The 19,693-nt window shown below is 42.9% G+C and overlaps 1 protein-coding gene across 4 annotated transcripts in view; it reads left to right on the top strand.

The window, feature by feature from the left end:
* rsu1 (Ras suppressor protein 1) overlaps positions 1 to 19,693 on the top strand; it is a 184,437-nt gene that overhangs the window by 111,198 nt on the left and 53,546 nt on the right. For 3 of the 4 annotated variants that reach the window (XM_078227696.1, XM_078227697.1, XM_078227698.1), the window contains exon 8: positions 807 to 939. The exons of the other annotated variant lie outside the window; for it this stretch is intronic. In XM_078227696.1, coding sequence (XP_078083822.1) covers positions 807 to 939 — 133 coding nt within the window. The remainder of the gene's footprint in view (positions 1 to 806; positions 940 to 19,693) is intronic. 4 annotated transcript variants of the gene reach the window in all.

The following is a 19,693-nucleotide window of genomic DNA, read 5'->3' on the forward strand; positions in this document are numbered from 1 at the left end:
TCGGCCCATCAAGTCTGCACTGACCACAATCCCACCCAGGCCCTACTACCATAACCCCACACATTTACCCTGCTAATCTCCCTGACACTAGGGTCAATTTAGCGTGGCCAATCCACCTAACCCGCACATCTTTGGACTGTGGGAGGAAACCGGTGCACCCGGAGGAAACCCACTCCGACACCGGGAGAACATGCAAACTCCACACAGACAGTGACCCGAGGCCGGAATTGAATCCGGATCCCTGGCGCTGTAAGGCAGCAGTGCTAACCACTGTGCCACCGTGCCACCCCATATGAGAAGCTTATTGATTTAGGGTGCCTACTTTAAAGCTACAAGCTATTTAGGTTAGCACATTGAGTGCCAAAACATATTCACTGTACATGTAACAGTTTTAAAATATATTTTGTCAGCTTGTAGTCATTATGGTGTTTTACTTCACAAGCTTGTATTGATTTTTATCAATTCAGATTCCTAGATATCCACTTGGGGGAGGGGGGGTCTCTAAATCAGAATCCTTTGTCCCTCTAGTCTTGGATACAGTGATCTTTGCATACGTGACTTTCTGTGCTTATTAGGAATAATTAAAGCATTTGAGATGACAACAATAAATGTTAAAAACATGGAAAAGAAGTGTCATTATTATTCCACTGGCAGATTCTGATAATCAATCCTATTCAGTTGGATCTACAGTAGATAATTGATTTCAGTTGCTTAAAGAGCCATTTCTCATAAGAGGTTTTTCCTTGTATTTGTTGCTCAAAGACTTTTATTTTGCCACATTTAAAATACCTCATTTAATTTTGCAGGTAATTTAGATCTCACTGGTCCAAAACAAGTCTTCAAAGCAGAAAACAACCCCTGGGTTACACCAATTGCTGACCAATTTCAACTCGGTGTATCCCATGTCTTTGAATACATTCGTTCTGAAACCTACAAATAGTAAGTGGACTGATTGAAGTCACTTGATTTAAAGCTCAACTAGTTGATTTCTGTGCATCGCTTGTAGATAAATCTAGTACTCGGAATATTTTTATAATGATCTATGTGGTGCCTTTAAATTTATTCTGCTGTTCGTATCAGTATGTTTTAAGAAAAAGCATTTTTCGCTATTTGGTTTATAAGCCTCGTTATCCTTATTCTGAAATGAATGATTTGCTGATTATTTCTGTTGCTTCAAAATATTTTTCGTGGGTAGGATTTTCCAGGCCTTTCTGCCAGTGGGATCTTCCAGTCCCGTCAAAGGCAACTACCCGTGGCAGGTTCCCCAGTGGCGGGATGGATGAGCTATGCAAAAAGCCGTAGACCCTGGCAGGTTTGGAAGATCCGCTGGCGAGCCATCTTTGCTGACGGGAAACACGCCATGGGGGGAGCAGGATGGAAGGGGGGGGCGTGGAAAGTTCCGTCCCATAAATTGATACTTGCCACCAATGACTTGTATTTTTAACACATACTTAGCCCTTGATAGAAAATTATCTAAAATCTTTCAGGTTTACATTAATTAGCATGCACTAAAGAAGGGAGTGGGTGAATCTTCGCTCTAGGTCATGCCCGTCTGGGGTAATGCCAGGAAGCAAAAAGAAAGTAGGGATGTACTGTTTTTTTTTCATGCTGTTCCTCTTTTATATAAATGCAGTCAGCTAGAAAATAAAATGAAGGCTTGCATTTACTGCGCATCTTTCATGGATCTCACCAAGAACTTTACAGCCAATGAAGTACTTTTGAAATGTAACCACCTTGTTTGTAGAAAACACAGAGACAGTTTGCACACAGCTAACTCGTACAACAGCAATGTGATAATGAGCTGCTAATTTGTTCTTGTGATGTGGTTTGAAGGATAAATGTTGGACAGGATGTCAGGTATAACTCCCATGCTCTGCTTTTCTTCTTTGAAGTTCTGCCATGGGTGCTTTTACACCCACCTGAGTGCCAGACGGATTTTGGTTTAACATCTCATTTGAAGGATGGCGCCTCCGACAGTACAGCATTCCCTCAGTACTGGGCTGGGTAAACTGGGGTTGTTCCCACTGGAAAGACGGAGGATGAGGGGTGACCTAATAGAGGTGTATAAAATTATGAAAGGCATAGATAGGGTGAACGGTGGGAAGCTTTTTCCCAGGTCGGTGGTGACGTTCACGAGGGGTCATGGGTTCAAGGTGAGTGGGGGAGGGTTAACACTGATATCCGAAGGACGTATTTTACAGAGGGTGGTGGGGGCCTGGAATGCGCTGCCGGGCAAGGTGGTGGAGGCGGACACACTGGGAACGTTTAAGACTTATCTAGATAGCCACATGAACAGAGTGGGAATGGAGGGATACAAAAGAATGGTCTAGTTTGGATCAGGGAGCGGCGCGGGCTTGGAGGGCCGAAGGGCCTGTTCCTGTGCTGTATTGTTCTTTGTTTGTGGGAGTATCGGCTGTGATTATTGTTCTCAAGTCCTAAGAGTGGTACCTGCCTGTGATTCAGACACAAGTACTACCTAAGCCATGGTTGACACATGGCTAATGGTGAATTATCTGTGAGAAGGTGGTAAATGTTGGCGAGGGTTTTTCGGGCTGTAAACTCAGGAGAGGGAAAGTGCACAGAGAAGCTGGAATAGGCAGATTAAAGGATAAAACTAATTTTTTTGAATTTCCTTTTATTTGATTTTTATTTTCAGTGGTAATGAGGAACTATTGTGACAGCTGGTAGAAGGTTGGTTGTTGGTGTGATTGGCATTTTTTTGGCAGTGGGAAATTGGGGAGAAATGTTTGTGCACTATTGGTGATAATGAAATAGTGCATAATTTTGAAAGGAAAAAATATAGCTTCCACAGATTTAATCAAAGATAAAATAGTAAGGCTCCTCACCACAGAAACGACACAAATCAGTTTCATATATGTAGATAGATTCTGCATGGAACTGTAATTATCCAGCCCTGGGTTGAAATGCTAACAACCTTTGAGCTTATTAATGTAAATGCGATGAATTACAAGAGGGTGAAGGAGGGTGGAGAATATTTTTTTCCTTTTCTAATTGCAGTGATATTTAACCTTGAACATTAGTATATAATCAGAGATCAATTAGAGGCTTGGCAATGGTTTGCACTTTTGAAGAAATGCTGTAGTTCCAACATTGAAACAGTTAAAACTGCTTAATTACAACTACCCACAAAAATAGTTTTAGATAATTAATTGAGGATAGATAATGCTGCAGGATCCGTTGCCACTTTCCCTGACACTTAATGACACGGGGAAGTGATTTGCTTGGTGCATTCAGTGCTTTTGGGTTGAATTCCATAATTTGAAGGATGAATCATGTGTTTTTTTTAATTTGGAAAAGATACTTTGATTTTAGAAGTAGAGATGCTGTTGGAAAGCATTCTCTAATGTGATATCAGATGACTTAGAGTTGGAGGTATCCAATCTCACCAACTTGATTTGAATTCTTTGAGAAAGTAAGAAAAATCATAGAAACCCTACAGTACAGAAAGAGGCAATTTGGCCCATCGAGTCTGCACCAACCACCATCCCACCCAGGCCCTACCCCCATATCCCTACATATTTTACCCGCTAATCCCTCTAATCTACGCATCCCAGGACACTAAGGGGCAATTTTAGCATGGCCAATCAACCTAACCCACACATCTTTGGACTGTGGGAGGAAACCGGAGCACCCGGAGGAAACCCACGCAGACATGAGGAGAATGTGCAAACTCCACACAGACCCAAGCCGGGAATCGAACCCAGGTCCCTGGAGTTGTGAAGCAGTAGTGCTAACCACTGTGCTACCGTGCTGCCCCCATTCAACATTCAAACAATCAAGCATTCAACATTCAAAAAATGTTTGAATAAAGGTGATCCAGTTGAAGTATCTTGACTTCTATAATTAGTTTTATTAAAATACTTCTTGAACAGCCGTTCAGACTCTGATAAAAGGATAGCTGTTATGTTAAATGGATATTTATTTGAAATTACAGGGTATGGTAATTATGGAAGTAATTTGATTTGGGTCTGGTTCAGATAAGGTTTTCTTGAAGCAATTGTCTTAATAGTTACCATTTCATTAATGACAATACATCTCCAGTGACATCCCACAAGATAAATCAACAATTATGGTCTCTAACTCTTTTCCCTTTTGTCTTTGTGTTACTCACTCTCACCTTTTATTTTTCTGTCTTGCTTGCAGTGACTATGTCCATGGTAGCACGTGTAAGGAAAAATGTAACCCACAATGGTTTCCACCCCATCATAATGTCATGGAGACTACAGCACAAAAAGAGGCCCTTTGACCCATCATGTCTGTGCCGGCCATCAAGCACCTATCTATTTTAATCACATTTTCCAGCACTTGGTCCATAGCCTTGTATTCTGTGGCATTTCAAGGGCTCATTCAAATGCTTCATAAATGTTGAGGTTCAGGCAGTGAGTTTCAGATCCCCCCTACCTCTGGGTGAAAGGTTTTTCCTCATCCCCTCTAAAACACCTGCCCCGACCTTAAATCTATGTCCTTTTTACCAATGGGAAAAGTTCCTTTCTATTTATATACCTCATAATTTTGTATACACCACAATGCGATTCCCTCCCTTAGCCTTCTCTGCTCTAAGGAAAACAACCCCAGCCTAACCAACCTCTTTTCATAGCTGAAAGTCTCTGGTGAATGTCCTCTGCACCCTCCTAGTAGACTCACATCCTTCCCGCTACTGCCACTGTGTGTTCACCTTTTGAACGACTTGCTGTTCAAACATTGTACTCTCCCCTTTCTTTACTTCACTTTCATCTCATTTTTTAATCCTCCATCCACACTTTTTCCACCCTCTACTCCACCCCATGTATGGAGTGGTGAGAGGCCCAAGACTCCCTCCTCTTCAGTCTGTCTCCCTTATCTCCTTCCCTTCTACTTCTATTTTCTTCAAGGAAGGCTTGTTGTGGAATAGTGGGGCCCTGGCGAGAGTGCAGGTGAAAATACCAAATCTTGGAATTCTTAGCTATGAGATTAGGTGTGAAGAACTGGGATATCTACTCGAGGGAGGAACAGGTTTCGAGGGAATACCTTCTGAAAGTTTTAGTGAAGACATTAGGTATAGTTTGATAAGTTATCTGAATTAGATAAGAATAGGAGGTCACTGAAATACAATTTTTGAAGACAAGTTAGATGTCCGGATGTATTTCTGTCCAGAGAGATGTCACTTGGGTGTAGACTGAAATGTTTTAGAATTCTTAAAAAGAATAATATTTGGTAAATTCCTGAGAGAAAACTATTCCAATTAAAGTGGTAATTTGTCTCTATCGCCCTCTCCCAGGTTATTAATGAAGAGGTGTTGCCTGATGGCATCAATGATGACTCTTACTATCACTTTGGTAATTGACAAGTTGAAGTTTTGACCGTCTTTATTTTGTGGATAAGATCTCCTGAATTATAGACAGTTATGGTAGTCTGGCATTTGATTGCCTTAATTTGGAGTCTTGAATTTCCCACAGTTTTTGTTTCCTTTGCTTTCTTCTCCCGGGAGAAGAAAACCAACATTATTAGGGATCTTGTGGTTGATGTGCATGATTGTGCTGTCCACTACATGGACTGATGGTCTTTTCGTGCCCATTTCATTTGCTTTTCTCTTCTGAAAATGTTAGACACTCGAGGGAATACTATTCTTCTTGATTGTCTGGAGTGTTTATGTGATGGATAAGTATGTATATTAAGCATTTCCCTACTGCGTAAATCAAGTTTAGTTACCAAAGTGGGCAACAAATGGTGTGGCCATATTAACATACTCAGCTTCAAAAGGTTCCCTTTGTTCTATTTTTGTGTTTTGGATGCTTGCAAGTCCGTTGGTAGCAAATTTCTGAGAGTTGAAATAACTATTTTCATAGCAACATGGGAATAAACGGTTGGCTGATCACAAAATTCTGAATATACTGTACCCTCTTGTACTCTGTCACTCAATCACTGTTACAAAAGAAAACCATTCTGCTCCTTCTTGAATTTGTTGACCCAATCAATTTTGTTTCCTTGGACAATTTGTTCCAAAAATTCATCCCCCTCTGAAATAGTTAAATCGACATTAACTATTTATCTTCCCCACCCCTCTCTGTTTATGTGCCTTCAATTTGAGTTTGTGATTATATCAATTTATTAGGGTTCAACCTTTTCAGACTCTTGAATAGATTGAAATGAGGTGCCATTTCTCTACTGCGAAAATGCTCCAGATTTTAGTTTCTCCTCAAGCTTGGGGTGCCTCATCCATAGTAGAATTTTAATTGTGGTTCTCTGTGCTTGGTTCAGTTGATAGCATCCCCACCTCTGTCACAAGGTTGCGGGTTCAGGCTTGAGCACAAAAAGCAAGTATATTTTTATATTCTTGGTTTGTGAATGTTGCTGGTAAGGCCTTAACTTATTTATCTCTAATTGCCGTTGAGTTGCCGCCTTGAACCTCTGCAGTCCTTCTGGTGTAGAGACCCCACAGCTGTTAGGAAGGGAGTTCCAAGATTTGGATCCAGCAACGACGACAGAATGGTGATATAGTTCCGAATCAGGATGGTGTGCGACTTGGGAGTGGAACTTGCTGGTGGTGTTGTTACCATGTATCTGTTGTTTTTGTCATCTTAGGTGGTGCAGTAGATGGGTTTGGAAAGAGCCTTGGCAAGTTGCTGATGTGATCTTGTCTATTGTACACACTACTGCCGTGGTGTCTCTTGTGGAGGGAAAGAATACGTAAGGTGGTGGATCAAGTCAGCTGTTTTGTCCTGGATGGTGCTAAGCTTCTTTAATGGTGTTGGAGCTGCACTTATGCAGGCAAATGGAGAATATTCCATCACATGCCAGTCTTGTGCCTTTTGGATGGTGGACAGATGTTGGAAAGTTGAGTTGTCCACTGCAGAATTCGGAGCATCCAACTTTTTCTTGTGGTCACATTATTTACATTGTTGGACCAGTTCAGTTTCTGGTCAGTGGTAACTGCCAGGATGTTGACAGTGAGGATTCGGCAATGGTAAGGTCATTATATGTCATGGGGAAATTATTAAATTCTCTCTTGTTGGAGAGAGTTCCTGTGTGACACTTGTTAGCCTAAGGCTGAATGTTGTCCAGGGTCTTATTGCATGCGGGCATGAGCTGTTTCAGTATCTGAGGAGTTGCAAATAGTACTAAACCTAGTGTTACAACTTCTGCATTATGATGTCAGAATTATCTGGCACTAATGAAAAGTGGAACTTTTTCAAGGATCAAATACTGCGTGTCCTTGATAGGTATGTCCCTGTCAGGCAGGGAGGAAATGGCTGAGTGAGGGAACCATGGTTCACAAAAGAGGTGGAATGTCTTGTAAAAAGGAAGAGGGAAGCTTATATAGGGATGAGGAAACAAGGTTCAGATGGCTCAATTTGAGGTTTACAAGTTAGCAAGGAATGAGCTGAATAAGGGGCTTAGGAGAGCTAGGAGGGGGCATGAGAAGTCCTTGGCGGGTCGGATCAAGGAAAACCCCAAGGCTTTTTACTCTTATGTGAGGAATAAAAGAATGACCAGGGTGAGGTTAGGGCCAGTCAAGGGCAGTAGTGGGAACTTGTGTATGGAGTCAGTAGAGATAGGCGAGGTGATGAATGAATACTTTTCTTCAGTGTTCACCAAGGAGAGGGGCCATGTTTTTGAGGAAGAGACGGTGTTACAGGCTGATAGGCTGGAGGAAGTAGATGTTCCGAGGGAGGATGTACTAGCAGTTTTGAATAAACTGAAGGTTGATAAGTCCCCTGGGTCTGATGAAATATATCCTAGGATTCTTTGGGAGGCAAGGGATGAGGTTGCAGAGCCTTTGGCTTTGATCTTTGGGTCCTCCCTGTCCACGGGGATGGTGCCAGAGGACTGGAGAGTGGCGAATGTTGTTCCTTTGTTTAAGAAAGGGAATAGAAATGACCCTGGTAATTATAGACGGGTTAGTCTTACTTCGGTGGTTGGTAAGTTGATGGAAAAGGTCCTTGGGGATGGGATTTGCAACCATTTAGAAAGATGCGGATTAATCCGGGATAGTCAGCACGGATTCGTGAAGGGCAAGTCGTGCCTCACAAATTTGATAGAATTTTTTGAGGAGGTAACTAAGTGTGTTGATGAAGGTAGGTTCTTTACTCAGAGTGGTTGGGGTGTGGAATGGACTGCCTGCAATGATAGTGGAGTCAGACACTTTAGGAACATTTAAGCGGTTATTGGATAGGCACATGGAGCACACCAGGTTGAGAGGGAGTGGGATAGCCTGATCTTGGTTTCAGATAAAGCTCGGCACAACATTGTGGGCTGTACTGTTCCATGTTCTATGATGAAGGCAAGGTCATTAATGAAGCAGCTGAGGATGGTTGGACCTAGGACACCACTTAAGGAACTCCTGCAGCAATATCATGGGTCCAACAGTGAATGATGTTCTTTGAAGGTGCCATTTTATCATTGAGACATTATATAAGTGCCCTTCTGCCTGCTTGATGTAAAAGCTCCTGTGGCAAAATTTCAAAACTAGAGCCAAATATTTATCCTGCAATCAACATTAATGATCAGATTATCTGATCATTATCTCCTTACTTTTTGAGTGATTTTGTTATGTGCAACTTAGCTGCCTCTTTTCCTGTACAACAACGGTGACTACACTTGAATGTACTTCATTGCTTGTGAAATGCTGGAGACATCTGGTAATCTTGAAAAGCGCTATATAAATGCAAGTCTGTCCTTTTTGTACCATTTCTCGAATCAAGATAACACTTTGGGGGTGAAATTGGTCAACACTAACGCAGCAGAATAAACTTGCAGTAAATTATCTCTGTGCTATTTTTATTTGCCTTTGACTAGGAAAATATTCACACTGTTTAATTTTAATTTTAAACCGAATAAAAGCAACAGTGAGAGTGGGAAACAAGTTTCCAAAAGCCAATTGAACTATCGTCTGTGAAGTTGATAGAAAGAAAATTGGTCATTCTGCAAACTTGGCTGTCAATTTGTTACTGTGCTGCTGGTAATCATTTTCACCTCTGTTACATTGGCTACTGTATGGGATCCTGGAATTAGGCCACGATATTTACAGGAGCTGAGAATCCAGGCCAGGGCATAGGGAGTTACGGAAGGGAAATTTAGAGGTATGACTTTTCCAACATGTTGTTCTTAACTGCAACATCTTTAAATTGTTTCTCTTCCCTCTTTCCCTCCCCTCCATCCCAAAGTTTCCCACACCATTACCAGCCTGAATGTTTGGTTGCCTGTCACATGGGAAAGACTGCCGTAGATGGGCATAGCAAAGGAGTAGGCAGATAGGAAGGGAGGGATTGCATTCAGTAAAGGAATCTAGTGGTGGGGAAGGGTGCAGGTAATGTGGTTGGGGGATGGGGGGGCAAGGTGCTGGGTGAAGAGAGGATGGGAAGAGGATTTGGCATGAGGGTAGAGTGATCAAAGTTGGAGATATTATTGGGATGAAACTGGGGTGGGGAGAAGCACATGGTCAGAGATGGCAGGATGGAATACAATGAGATCAATGCTGAAAGGCTATGATGTAGAGGAATGAAATGGTGGTCAGGAGGTTGTGTCGGACAGATTGCCCTGGGTGGAGATGGGGGTTTATGAGTAAGGTTGTTAAGCCAGGAGGTAACACTGTGGCTCCTCCTGGCCCACCAGCAGTGTAGTACTTGTCTTACGAGACCTGTTGTCACATTCTTTGACCTACTGGATAACCCGAGATCAGGGTAACCGAACCAATATCAGTTAAGTATAAAAAGCTTGTTCAAATGAAGGCAAGCAAGCAATGTCCTTTTAAAAGCTGTTACTGAGAGAAGTGCCTCCCGAGTGTGGATTGGTCCGCCCCATCTGACCTCCTTTGAAACCAAAAGTGAGTGGGCCTAAGGTAGGTTGGGAGTCAGATTTGACTTTTTTCATTTTAACTTCTCGCCTCCCCTGAACCCACCTGTTTTTTTTTTTGGGGGGGGGGGTCAAAATTGCCCCCATGTAATCCATATTTAATAAGTCCCTTTCTCTATGAAGTTTCATTCTCAGAATTCTTCAAAATAATTTTCCCATCACTGAGTTTAGGCTGATTGGCCTGTGGTTACCCAGTCTATTCTTTCCTTCCTTTTGAAACATTAGCAGTCCTGTGGTACAATACCTTCAGCCACAAAAAATGATAAGAACATAAACTATTTCTCCAATTAAAGATAAATATTACAGATGCTGGAAATCTGAAATAAAAACAACGTGCTGGACAAACTGGGGTCTGCACAGTAATAAGTCTCTCAACACCAAGCTGAAGTCCAACAGGTTTATTTGGAATCACGAGCTTTTGGAGCGCTGCTGCTTCAGGTGAAGATGAAGGAGCAATGCTCCGAAAGCTCGTGATTCCAAATAAACCTGTTGGACTTCAGCCTAGTGTTGTGAGACTTCTTAATGTGCCCACTGCAGTCCAACACCAGCATCTCCACATCAAACTCGGGCCTGGCAGTATCTATAGAGAAGCAGAGTTAATGTTCCTGACCTAAATTCCCCATCCCCCCCCCCCCGGCTGAAGTCCAAACACAGCAAGTGGCTGCTGGTAGCTTTCCAGGCAATCTTCAAGGTCTATTATAGGCCAGCTATAATGTTCTAATTATATTAGAGGTTGTGGATTTTAAATAAAAAGCTGTGGTTTGCATATGTAGATTCAAAATAACAATGGATTTATTGTAAGAGATGTTGCCTGTACAGAGTTGAAAATGAAGCTAAGCAGGAGCATGTGGAAAAACTCCAGTGACATCACCATCGCATCATGTGACCAGCTCTTAAAGCAATCATGCAACCACTTAAAATATATAATACCCCCTCAGTGGAACCAATGGTATAAGGGGTTTATAGCTGTGTCTGAAGGCCATCATCGGAGGGTTTTCCCTCCGCTGTTATAGTCACCATTTCCTTTATAAATGTGTAGACCACTTCAAAGGGCAACTCAACAGGGTGAAATCCTGCCGGTCCCCAGCATTCCATGCTTCACCCACCTCTGCCAGCAGGGCCACTGTCCTTCCAAGACTGCAGGCCCTCAGATTGATGCCATAGCCTCAGGAATCTGCTCACTATCCTTAATTGGACACCAACGGCTGCCAATTGAGAGCCTGGATTTCTCTGAAAGAGGCACTGCTGGCATGCGCGGGGTTGGACTCAGAAATGGACCCAACCCATGATTTTCTTTTTTAAAAAAGAGTATAAAATTAAGCTCATGGTTTCCTTCATGAGCATTCACATTTGGTCATTAGTAAAGGTTGGTGCCATTTGTTTTGCGAGCAACTGCACGGTAGCACGGTGGTTAGCACTGCTGCTTCACAGCTCCAGGGACCTGGGTTCGATTCCCGGCTTGGGTCACTGTCTGTGTGGAGTTTGCACATTCTCCTCGTGTCTGCGTGGGTTTCCTCCGGGTGCTCCGGTTTCCTCCCACAGTCCAAAGATGTGCGGGTTAGGTTGATTGGCCATGCTAAATAAAATTGACCTTTAGTGTCCTGAGATGCGTAGGTTAGAGGGATTAGTGGGTAAATATGTAGGGATATGGGGGTAGAGCCTGGGTGGGATTGTGGTCAGTGCAGACTTGATGGGCCGAATGGCCTCTTTCTGTACTGTAGGGTTTCTATGATTTCTATGATAACTCCTGACAAACTTTGGGAATCCTATTAAATTATCTGTTTGTTACTAATGTATTTCCCTAAACTTCCGACATTGAATTATATATTCCTGTATCTTAACCCCACTTTTTGATTTTAACTTTGCTTAACTGCTTTAACCTCATTTTTGTATTCGTCACTGTGTTCTTGTCTCCCCATATCCCTGCATTACTTATTGCAGATGATTGGGTGGAATTTTACAGCCTCACCCAATGGCAGGGGTTTTTACTCCTGCCGAAGCCAATAGACTTTTGAATGTCTTGGCACATATTATGGCCTAATCCCTGCTGCGATGGGTCATAGATAGTCCATCTATATAGCACAGGAGACAAGTTGGTCTGGTCTTCAACTGTGCCGATTTTCTTTCTTTGCGTCATTTTCTGTTCGTTTTCAACTAAGTCTGCACTTCCCCTTTTCAAATTACCGATGTATTGTCGTCTCCACTTCAGTAGGCACTTGTCTTAAAACATGCTATATTCAAATAATCTCCAGAAAATCTCTTTCAACTCTCCTTGCTCTTTGTCTGTGTTCCCTTGCTAGTGATACACCAACCATTTGATACAATTATCTTCCCAAAACTGTTCATAATTTTGAAGACATCCTGGGAGGAATTATGCATTCGGGAGACTAATTGCAGTGTCTGCTGGGAAAGATGTGACTTCTGCTGGGCAGCAGGTTGGATGAAGCTACGCAATCTTCTGCTTTTCAGCTTATTATTTATGCATCAACAAATAGCTCATCCAATCTCTTGCTGAAGCAGGCAGGGATTTATCTGCCTAGCTGTTACTTCATGGAGTCCATAGTTAAATGGCACCTGAGCAGGGCCAGAGCCCTCCAGGCCATGGGCCTCCAGCGGATGCCTGCCAAAGGCATCTCGAACAACAGGGCATAGCAGTCAGCAAGTTGCCTCAACCTCTGCTGTGGATGTCAGGTCTACACCTCGACCTAACGGTAGATTACGAAACATTGGATGGAGTTTAAAAACAGGGAGGTTATGTTGCAATGGTGCTGGTGAGGCACCTGGAGTACTGAGTACCGTTTTGGTTTCCTTACTTGAGAAAAAATGTACTGACACTGGAGGGGATGCAGAGGAGATTCACTGGGTTGATTCTGGAGTTGAGAGGGTTGGCTTATGAGGGGAGACTGAGTAGACTGAGACTATACTCATTGGAATTTAGAAGAATGAGGGGGGATCGTACAGAAACATAAGAGTATGAAGGGAATAGAGGTTGTTTCCATTGGCAGGTGAAACTAGAACTAGGGGGCATAGCCTCAAAATAAGGGGAAGTAAATTTAGGACTGAGCTGAGGATGAATTTTACCCAAAGCGTTGTGAATCCGTGGAATTCCCTGCCCAGTGAAGCAGTTGAGACTATCTCGTTGAATGTTTTTAAGGCAAAGATAGATTTTTGAACTCTGAAGGAATTAAAGGTTATGGTGAGCGGGCAGGTGAAGTGCAGTTGAGTCCCCAAAAAGATCAGGCATAACCTTATTGAATGGTGGAGCAGGCTCAAGGGGCCAAATGGCCTACTCCTGCTCCTAGTTCTTATGGATTAAGTTTTGAATGCACAATGGTGGCAGAGGTGTTCATTCACGGTATTAATTCTTCACCACTGTAAATATAGTTTGCATTTATTCCTCTCCATGTCTCGGGTATTCAATGGCTAGTTGATGTGAAGCAAGGTGCCCTGTTCATTCAGGGGTCAAAAATGTAGTCCCCAAAATCACCTTTCATCTGGATCCTCAAATTAATTAACGCTCACACAATCTCATCGTCGTGAATTGCCTTTATTTCCACATCTGTGACATTAACAAAGGTACATCTTATGGGAGATTGGCTGGGCAATAATCATGTGACTCTTGCATCTCAGGCAGACAATATTTAACCTCAGGAGAATTGTTTAGTGATTATCCTGATACTGTCACACTCAGTCTGTAGTTTTGTCAATGTGTTTGTCGCGACCAATGTTGTAATCATTTCTTCAAAGTGTACTTTGCAATGGCATTTATTTTATGATGGTGGGCTTTTGGGAAAATTAGTAGTCATCATTGAGCACCATAGGCTTTCATGCAAGGCACAGCAAACAGCAAGACACTTACTGAGATGAACTCTATCTTCTGCGCACCCTTAGCTGCACCAAACATCTTTGTGGATTTGGCCCCTACTTGTCAGAATCTGGGACTTCCTGGTGCCTCTCTGGCTCTTCATCCTTAGGATGGTCTTCCCCGAGCTATGCAAATTGGCAATAGGCTCTTCCTCCGTCTCATTCTAATCGTATCAACAAGGCAGCATTACCTACAGCCTGTATTCACCATTCCTCCTTGTATCCATGAAAGGACATAATTGAGCATTCCATGGTCTCCCTCCATGTCCAAGGCAGAAATCCAGTCTCTAGCCCTTGATTGCGAGTCTATTCATGACATACCAAGGCCACCCCTTACTGAATAATGGCATCCTGAAGGACAACAGATGGCTGAGTTTCCGCTCCGATGTGACTGCACATTCACAACAAGGACATTAGTTAGAGTCAAAAGACCCATGTCCTACAACTTACACTCTGTGCATCTGGTGGTTGTCCTCCAGTGACCGTAAGAATAACTACTGATACCTAGTACTTGTATTTATGTCATGTCTGCAAACATGGTGCCTTGAATGCCATGACGAGTACATTAGGAACATGAAGGCTGCCTCTGCAGAGCAATTGTTGCTTGTGGATCCATTCCCACATTCCTCTGTAAAGATCAGATGCCAATTAAGAACATATACACCACAGCACCGAAACTGAGAGTATTCTTGCCCGAATGTGTACCATTAATAAAGGAGTCAAGCCCATTCATTGTGCATTAGATCCTCGGGTTCAGTACTCAGCTGAGTCATATCCTCCATGGTTTGAGCAGGAAATTTATAGGGTATCCCTTTTAATTGGCCAATAATTGTTTTGCTGAGTTAGAATAGAATCCTAGAATCCCTACAGTGCAGAAGGAGGCCATTCGGCCCATCGAGTCTGTACTGACAACAATACCACCCAGGCCCTATCCTTGTAACCCCACATATTTACCCTGCTAATCCCCTTAACACTAAGGGTTAATTTAGCATGGCCAATCCACCTAACCCCCACATATTTGGAGATCCTCTCTCAATCCCCTCCCCGATCAAATTTTTTTTTCCTCAGTTTATTTTTCACACGAGTATCAAACTTCAGCGAAAGTAAAAATCATGCTGTTGACTTTTGAGTAAGACCAAGTTCCTTTTATCCTCCGTCCCCCAATCTCACCACTACCTAATTCCCATTTCCCCCTGTTACCATCCAGCCTCCCCTGATACCCTTGACCACATTGTTGTTCATGTGGATAACGCTGCCCTCCCCTGAACCCTTAAATGTTGATGCCTCCGGGCCATTTATCGACCTGGAATCATAAGACCATAAGAGACCATAAGACATAGGAGCGGAAGTAAGGCCATTCGGCCCATCGAGTCCACTCCACCATTCAATCATGGTTGATTTCAACTCCATTTACCCGCTCTCTCCCCATAGCCCTTAATTCCTCGAGAAATCAAGAATTTATCAATTTCTGTCTTGAAGACGCTCAACGTCTCGGCCTCCACAGCCCTCTGTGGCAATGAATTCCACAGACCCACCACTCTCTGGCTGAAGAAATTTCTCCTCATCTCTGTTCTAAAGTGACTCCCTTTTATTCTAAGGCTGTGCCCCCGCGTCCTAGTCTCCCCTGTTAATGGAAACAACTTCCCTACGTCCATCCTATCTAAGCCGTTCATTATCTTGTAAGTTTCTATCAGATCTCCCCTCAACCTCCTAAACTCCAATGAATATAATCCCACGATCCTCAGACGTTCATCGTATGTCAGGCCTACCATTCCTGGGATCATCCGTGTGAATCTCCGCTGGACCCGCTCCAGTGCCAGTATGTCCTTCCTGAGGTGTGGGGCCCAAAATTGCTCACAGTACTCCAAATGGGGCCTAACCAGTGCTTTATAAAGCCTCAGAAGTACATCCCTGCTTTTGTATTCCAAGCCTCTTGAGATAAATGACAACATTACATTTGCTTTCTTAATTACGGACTCAACCTGCAAGTTTACCTTTAGAGAATCCTGGACTAGGACTCCCAAGTCCCTTTGCACTTTAGCATTATGAATTTTGTCACCGTTTAGAAAAAAGTCCATGCCTCTATTCTTTTTTCCAAAGTGTACGACCTCGCACTTGCCCACGTTGAATTTCATCAGCCACTTCTTGGACCACTCTCCTAAACTGTCTAAATCTTTCTGCAGCCTCCCCACCTCCTCAATACTACCTGCCCCTCCACCTATCTTTGTATCATCGGCAAACTTGGCCAGAATGCTCCCAGTCCCGTCATCTAGATCGTTAATATATAAAGAGAACAGCTGTGGCCCCAACACTGAACCCTGCGGGACACCACTTGTCACCGGTTGCCATTCTGAGAAAGAACCTTTTATCCCAACTCTCTGCCTTCTGTCTGACAGCCAATCGTCAATCCATGTTAGTACCTTGCCTCGAATACCATGGGCCCTTATTTTACTCAGCAGTCTCCCGTGAGGCACCTTGTCAAAGGCTTTTTGGAAGTCAAGATAGATAACATCCATTGGCTCTCCTTGGTCTAACCTATTTGTTATCTCTTCAAAGAACTCTAACAGGTTTGTCAGGCACGACCTCCCCTTACTAAATCCATGCTGACTTGTCTTAATCCGACCCTGCACTTCCAAGAATTTAGAAATCTCATCCTTAACGATGGATTCTAGAATCCTTCCCTTTTCATGGCCACCCATGTTTTTCAGGAACTCCTCCCACCCCCCCCCCCCCCCCCCCCCCCCACCCAACCACCATTAGGGCAGCATGGTGGCAGAGCGGTTAGCGCTGCTGCCTCACAGTACCAGAGACCTGGGTTCAATCCCAAGTCCATCGGCTGCCAGCCAGCTGAAAGACCAGCAGCTCTTCAGTACCAGTTGCACCATCGGGAACAGTGGCCACTGCAGGGTCTGCATCCAATCAAAACATGCAGTGATGAGCGCCACCCTTGAAGCGAAACAAAGTATGTTCGGGAGTCACTGAGGCCAGGCAGGCTCCAGCCAGGGGGTGTGGAAGTGAGAACAGGGGAGATGTTGCTGCATGGTTGGCCATTAGCACTAGGAGCCCTTCCGTGTGCCAAAGTCTGAACTCGGAGGTCCACCTCCACTCTCACTCATCCCACTGAGCAAAGAGGCTGGCTGTCTCCCTACGTGTGGAGAGCCTATCTACTACTGATAAAATGCTGCAGTAATGGCAGGAGGCCCTAAATTGCTTACCTAAGTGGCACTTCTGGGCAGGAAGACTTTCCCTCCTTGCATGTGTAAATGAACATTAAAATATTATACCCAGAATGTTATTTGTCCTTCAGGAAAAAAAATGAAGGGGCCTTATTTTGAAATAAGTTATCTCCCCTTTCTCTTTCTCCCATGCACTCCCGCACCTCCAAGAAATAGCTTCCCAGCAACTGAAAATAAGCATGGGGAAGAAAACATAATTGAGCATTTTTTTAAAAATAAATTAATTTCCTGTGGTGCTGCACATGGATGTCCTGGAGAATTGTTGTAATGCAGGCTGTGCCTGACCCCCCTCGAGCTACTGGTCAGGTAATCTTCCTGGGAAATGATCAAAATATACCCTGAGATCGATTTGCGTTTTAATTATTCACTGAACCTGTTTCTAGATGGACAGCTGTTTTTGTTATCACTCTAGGTTAGAAGAAATAGACTTTTTTGTGGTACTTTTTTAAGCTTGTTAATTTTTGCTGTTTTGTGCAGAATGTGATGTCAGGAGTGTGACAGGCACTCACTCTTATGTGCCATCACATTTTTTTATATTTATAATTAGTATCTGTATCAATCCTTGGCATCTGTTTACATTGAAAAGGCTGCCAAATGGAATACAGCAGCATCTCGAATAATGATACAGTACTTGCATATTGTATTTGTCGCCTTGTGATCAGATTTGCCAAGTAGTAAACTAAGAGAATCCTGAACTAAACCCATTTAAAAAGAATACTCCAGGATTTAAAATGAAACTTAACAACAGGGTGATTGGCATTTCAGTTCTGGATGTATCTGAGATTCTGCGACTATGTCTCTGACAACTGAGGCTTGGCAAAAAAACGCTCTGTTCCTTCGAATGTCAGATGAATCGAAGATGGTGGCCCCAAAGGTAGTCAAACTGGAGGGAGCTGATGCAAATATAAAACTACTTACAGTGGTGCACTGCAAGGTTAGAAACCAAACAATCTTGTGAAGATGTGTTCTTCTAATTAATATTTGTATCAAATGTGGCATTGTTCATGTAGTCTGGTGAGTAAGAAGTACAATAACAACTTGCATTTATATAGTGATAATATAGAAAAGATATCTAGATGCTTACCAAGCAATACCTAATTTTAACACTGCTGTGGAACAACTGTTAAACAAGTAACCGCTTGGTGAGCATTATTCATGTTGGATTTTTTTCTAAGAGGACCGTAAAAGTCGAATCATAGAATGTTACAATATAGAAGGTTACAATATAGAAGGAGGCCACTCGTCAGTCAGCTTTGTGCTGGCCCTCGGAGCAATTCACTCCCTTGCCGTTTCCTCATTGCCCTGCAAAGTTTTCTTTTACATATAATGATTGTGTTTCTTTTTGAAAACCTCAAATGATCCTGCCTCCACCATATTCCCAGGCAGTGCATTCCAGACCCTAACCACTTGCTGCATAAATAAGTTGTTCCTCACGTTATCATTGCTTCTTTAGACAGTTATCTTAAATCTGTGTCCTCTGGTTCCTCAATGCTTCCACTGGGATTTACTCTGTCCAGACCCCTCATGATTTTTGAATACCTCGATCAAATTTCCTCTACCTTGGGAACAGTCCCAATCTCTCCCAGCCTTTTTGTGTATCTGCAGTTCCTCATCATTTGAATCATTCTTATGATTTTTCTCCTGCACCCTCTCTAATGCCATCACTTCCTTCCTGAAGTGTGAGACCCTGAACTGGATACAATATTCCAGACTGAGGCCGAACCAGTGTTTTATTCGAGTTTTGCATAACTTCCTTGCTTTTGTACCTCTATTGATAAAGTCAAGTTATATTTTATAACGGGGGAGAGTGCTGTTACCTCGATAGTAATGTTCATGCTCTAAGGCACAGGTTCAAATCCCATGGCAGCTGGTGGAATAATGGTTCTTTACTGCCCATTAGGGAAGAAAATCTGTCTATGTGACTCTTAATTGCCCTCTGAAATAGCTTAGCAGCATTGGGGATAGGCAACAAATGCTGGCTTTGCCTGCGACTTGCATATCCCATAAGAGAAAAAAAAGCATAGCTGCACTGTAACCCAAATTCAGACTTTTCTCTTGAGATTAACCCATCTAATCCCTTACTATTTCCAACTCTAGTAATATCTGGCTCTCAGTTTGGTATTCCTCTATTACCTCCTGGTTCTCGCATCCCTTCCAAGTTAGTTTAAACTCCTGCTAATTGCAGTACAAAATACCACACAAAGAAATTGTTCCCGGCTCCTTTTAGGTGCACTGTGTCTGGCCTGTACAGGTCCCATCTTCCCAAGACCGAATCCCAATGTCCCAAGAATCTAAAGCCCTCCTTCCTACACCAATTTTCCAGCCATGCATTCATCCGATTTATCATCCTATTTCTATACTCACTTGTGCGTGACACCAGAAGTAATCCAAAGATTGCTACCTTTTGAGTTCCTGTTTGCAATTATCTCCCTAAATTCTGACTGCAGGACCACATCCCTAATTTCCACCCCGGTCATTGGTACCAATGTAGACCCAGGGCAGTAACCACTTTATTATAAAAATATTCAACCTATGCACAGAATATTTCATTAAATACAACTTGTTATTGAGATGTGTAGTTATCGTGTAACCTTTTGGACAAAGCAGACTTGTTTTATCATTGTGAAATCTATCTTGCCAATTAGAAAAATAAACATTCTAAAGACTACTAGCTAAATATAGTAATCTTTTAGGTGCTGGGATTTTTTTTTTAATGTTTAGTTCATTTGCTGTGACTTCCG

This window comes from Mustelus asterias, chromosome 2 (assembly GCF_964213995.1).
Source record: "Mustelus asterias chromosome 2, sMusAst1.hap1.1, whole genome shotgun sequence".
Classification (NCBI taxonomy): domain Eukaryota; kingdom Metazoa; phylum Chordata; class Chondrichthyes; order Carcharhiniformes; family Triakidae; genus Mustelus; species Mustelus asterias.